This window comes from Triticum dicoccoides, unplaced genomic scaffold, assembly GCF_002162155.2.
Source record: "Triticum dicoccoides isolate Atlit2015 ecotype Zavitan unplaced genomic scaffold, WEW_v2.0 scaffold23369, whole genome shotgun sequence".
NCBI classification, from domain to species: Eukaryota; Viridiplantae; Streptophyta; class Magnoliopsida; order Poales; family Poaceae; genus Triticum; species Triticum dicoccoides.
In genome coordinates, this window is record NW_021246732.1 from 171,783 (window position 1) to 174,225 (window position 2,443).

General features: G+C 48.2%; 1 protein-coding gene across 1 annotated transcript; it reads right to left on the minus strand.

Moving 5' to 3' along the window:
- Nucleotides 1–621: 621 nt before the first annotated feature.
- Nucleotides 622–963, minus strand: LOC119345403 (flowering-promoting factor 1-like protein 5). Its single transcript, XM_037615498.1, has one exon. It carries the CDS (start codon nt 961–963, stop codon nt 622–624), a length of 342 nt encoding a protein of 113 aa, XP_037471395.1.
- Between the last annotated feature and the right edge of the window lie 1,480 nt (nt 964–2,443).

Sequence of the window (2,443 nt, forward strand, 5' to 3'; positions counted from 1 at the left end):
ATATTTTCAAGGATGTGGATTAACGTGGAGCTCACATAGTAGAGTTGTTCAGCCCAGCTCCAGGCCAGTTGGAGGAGCCCAGAGCTGGAGAGCTACCAAACATTCCCTTAGCAATGCTCCTCTCTAAACGCACTGCTCCTTTTCAGCCATTTTTAGCTGCATGTATCAACATGTGGGGCAAATTTAAACATGTTCCCTCTAACCTACTCTTTATACTCAAGAGGCAAGAGTATATAATAAATTTAAACCGTTAATTCCATTAACTAGTTGGTCTGAGTAACTTTTATCTTCTTATCTTGCACGTGAAAAGAGGAGATAAGAGGGACCAACATGTGGATGCTGTCAGCTGGGCACGTAAAGTTACTCGTGGCCATTCATGCACAGTCAGAAATTTCGAAATTTGTGGTTTTTGGTAAACAAGCAAGTACGACCATGCAAGCAAAAGTTAACAAACACATCCGAGATTCAATCAAAAATACAAAAAGCTCACACTAGCTAGGAGTAATTCAGAGACGACATACACAAGGCACATCATTATGCGCGTGCGCTTATTTGCAGAACAGGCTTGCTAGCATGACCGGGGAAAGTAATAGGTACCCAGATAATGTATATCATGTATGCCTAGAGGTCGACGACCTTGAAGTGGTGTCGGTTCTTGACGATGATCTCGTACATGTGGGTGGAGCGGAACCGCGCAAAGTCGCGCGGGAGGGCGATGAGGTCGACCCCGCCGTCACGACGGTGGAGCTGCACGATGTCTCCGTTTTCATAGTAGCGCTCCCAACCGAGCGACCCCAGCCGCCGCTCCAGCACCTCCAGCGACCGCATCGGCTCGTTCGCAGGCAGGTACACCAGCGCCTTATTGCGGCCGCCCACGCTCCGGACCGTTGACGACCCTCCGGCCACGCTCTGCAGCTCCATCACCCCGTCCTTCCGGAACACCCACACACCCCCCACCGCCATCGATGAAGTGTATATCGGTCTTTCTTTGCCCTGCGAGGCTAGAGAGAGTGGTACTCCTCTATGGGTATATGTATATGTGCTTCGTGCGCGCTAAAATAGTCGGTGATCGTTTTTGTCCTCCCACTCAACAGTAGGTGCCAATAATGCATGCGAGGACACTGGCGCTTCACGTGGAGGCAGGGGCAGCAGCAGCAGGCTGGTTTATCTCTCTCCTGCTGCTTCCCGATTTTGGGTGCAATAATAAGGCATGTCGGCGATCAATTATATAGTGTTCCGTGTACCGGCGATCAATTGGTTGCTCCGGGCAAGGGCATGATTTCCAATTGGAGCTCGCACCAGGTGGGGTTATGCGGGATGCCAAATCAAGATTGCTGTACGCCAAATCTGTCCCTGCGCGACGTGACTGCCAGCGTGTGGCTGCCAGATATATCCAACATCTATGCTGGTTCGTTTGGATCTGGGAGGCGGACGAAAATGTCCGGAGCTGTCCGGCTTGCCGTAGATGCGTCCAATGCCGCCAACAAACAATAATGAATCATTATTGGCCAACAATAATGCTACACGCACGGACGAAAACGGGCGTTTACGGGGCTGACTAGGAAACGATCCGACATGGATGCGCTGAGGAATGAAACAGTTAGAAAAATGGAGAACGTGCCGCTGTTTACGCTAGCAAGAAAACAGAACGCAACAGAACGGCAGCTCGGTTTGCCCTCGTTCCAGATTACTGATCCCGCCGCCTCGGACGACCTCAGCGTGTCCTGCCGCCAAGAGCACGTTCACGCTTGCTCCGCCGATCTGTTCGAGCCGTGGGCGTGCCTGTTTGTTCGCGTCGGCATTAGCAGGTAAACGCCCGGCCATATATACTCTGTAGATCAAAGCCGTGTAGTATGCCACAAGCAGAGTATCTGTAGATCAAAACCATGTACGTAAGTTGTCCGTCTTGATCAAAGTCATATGCGAGTTATTTTCAGTAAACCTTGAAGTACTAGATAAGGCTAATCAGACTGATGAGAGATGAAGGTTACAAATGGTTTGTACAATACTGTATCGCGCCACATCAGAACGGCAAAATTCTTATGATTGTTTATGAGTGTATAGATTTTGTAAAGTTCAACATACAGTTTCGTAGTTCAGTTTTAACATGCCAATCTTCAGGTCAATTTGTTAGTACCATTCAGTTTGCTTATATTGGCTTCGAACAAGAATGATTAAAATATTCATGGTCTACAGGAATGGATGATGGAACTTGTGGTGTTCAAGAATCAAGTGACATGTCTATATCAAGCGATGATGACGGCATTAAGGAACAAAATGAAAACAATGTGGAAGTTGGACATCACCATGGTGAAGCTCAGCCGCATGCGTTACTTGGAGAACCAGAACTGGGAATGACCTTTGATAATGAGAATGACGTGCGAGAGTACTACACCAAATATGCTAAAGCGAAAGGCTTTGGTGTGATGAGAAGAAGTTCAAA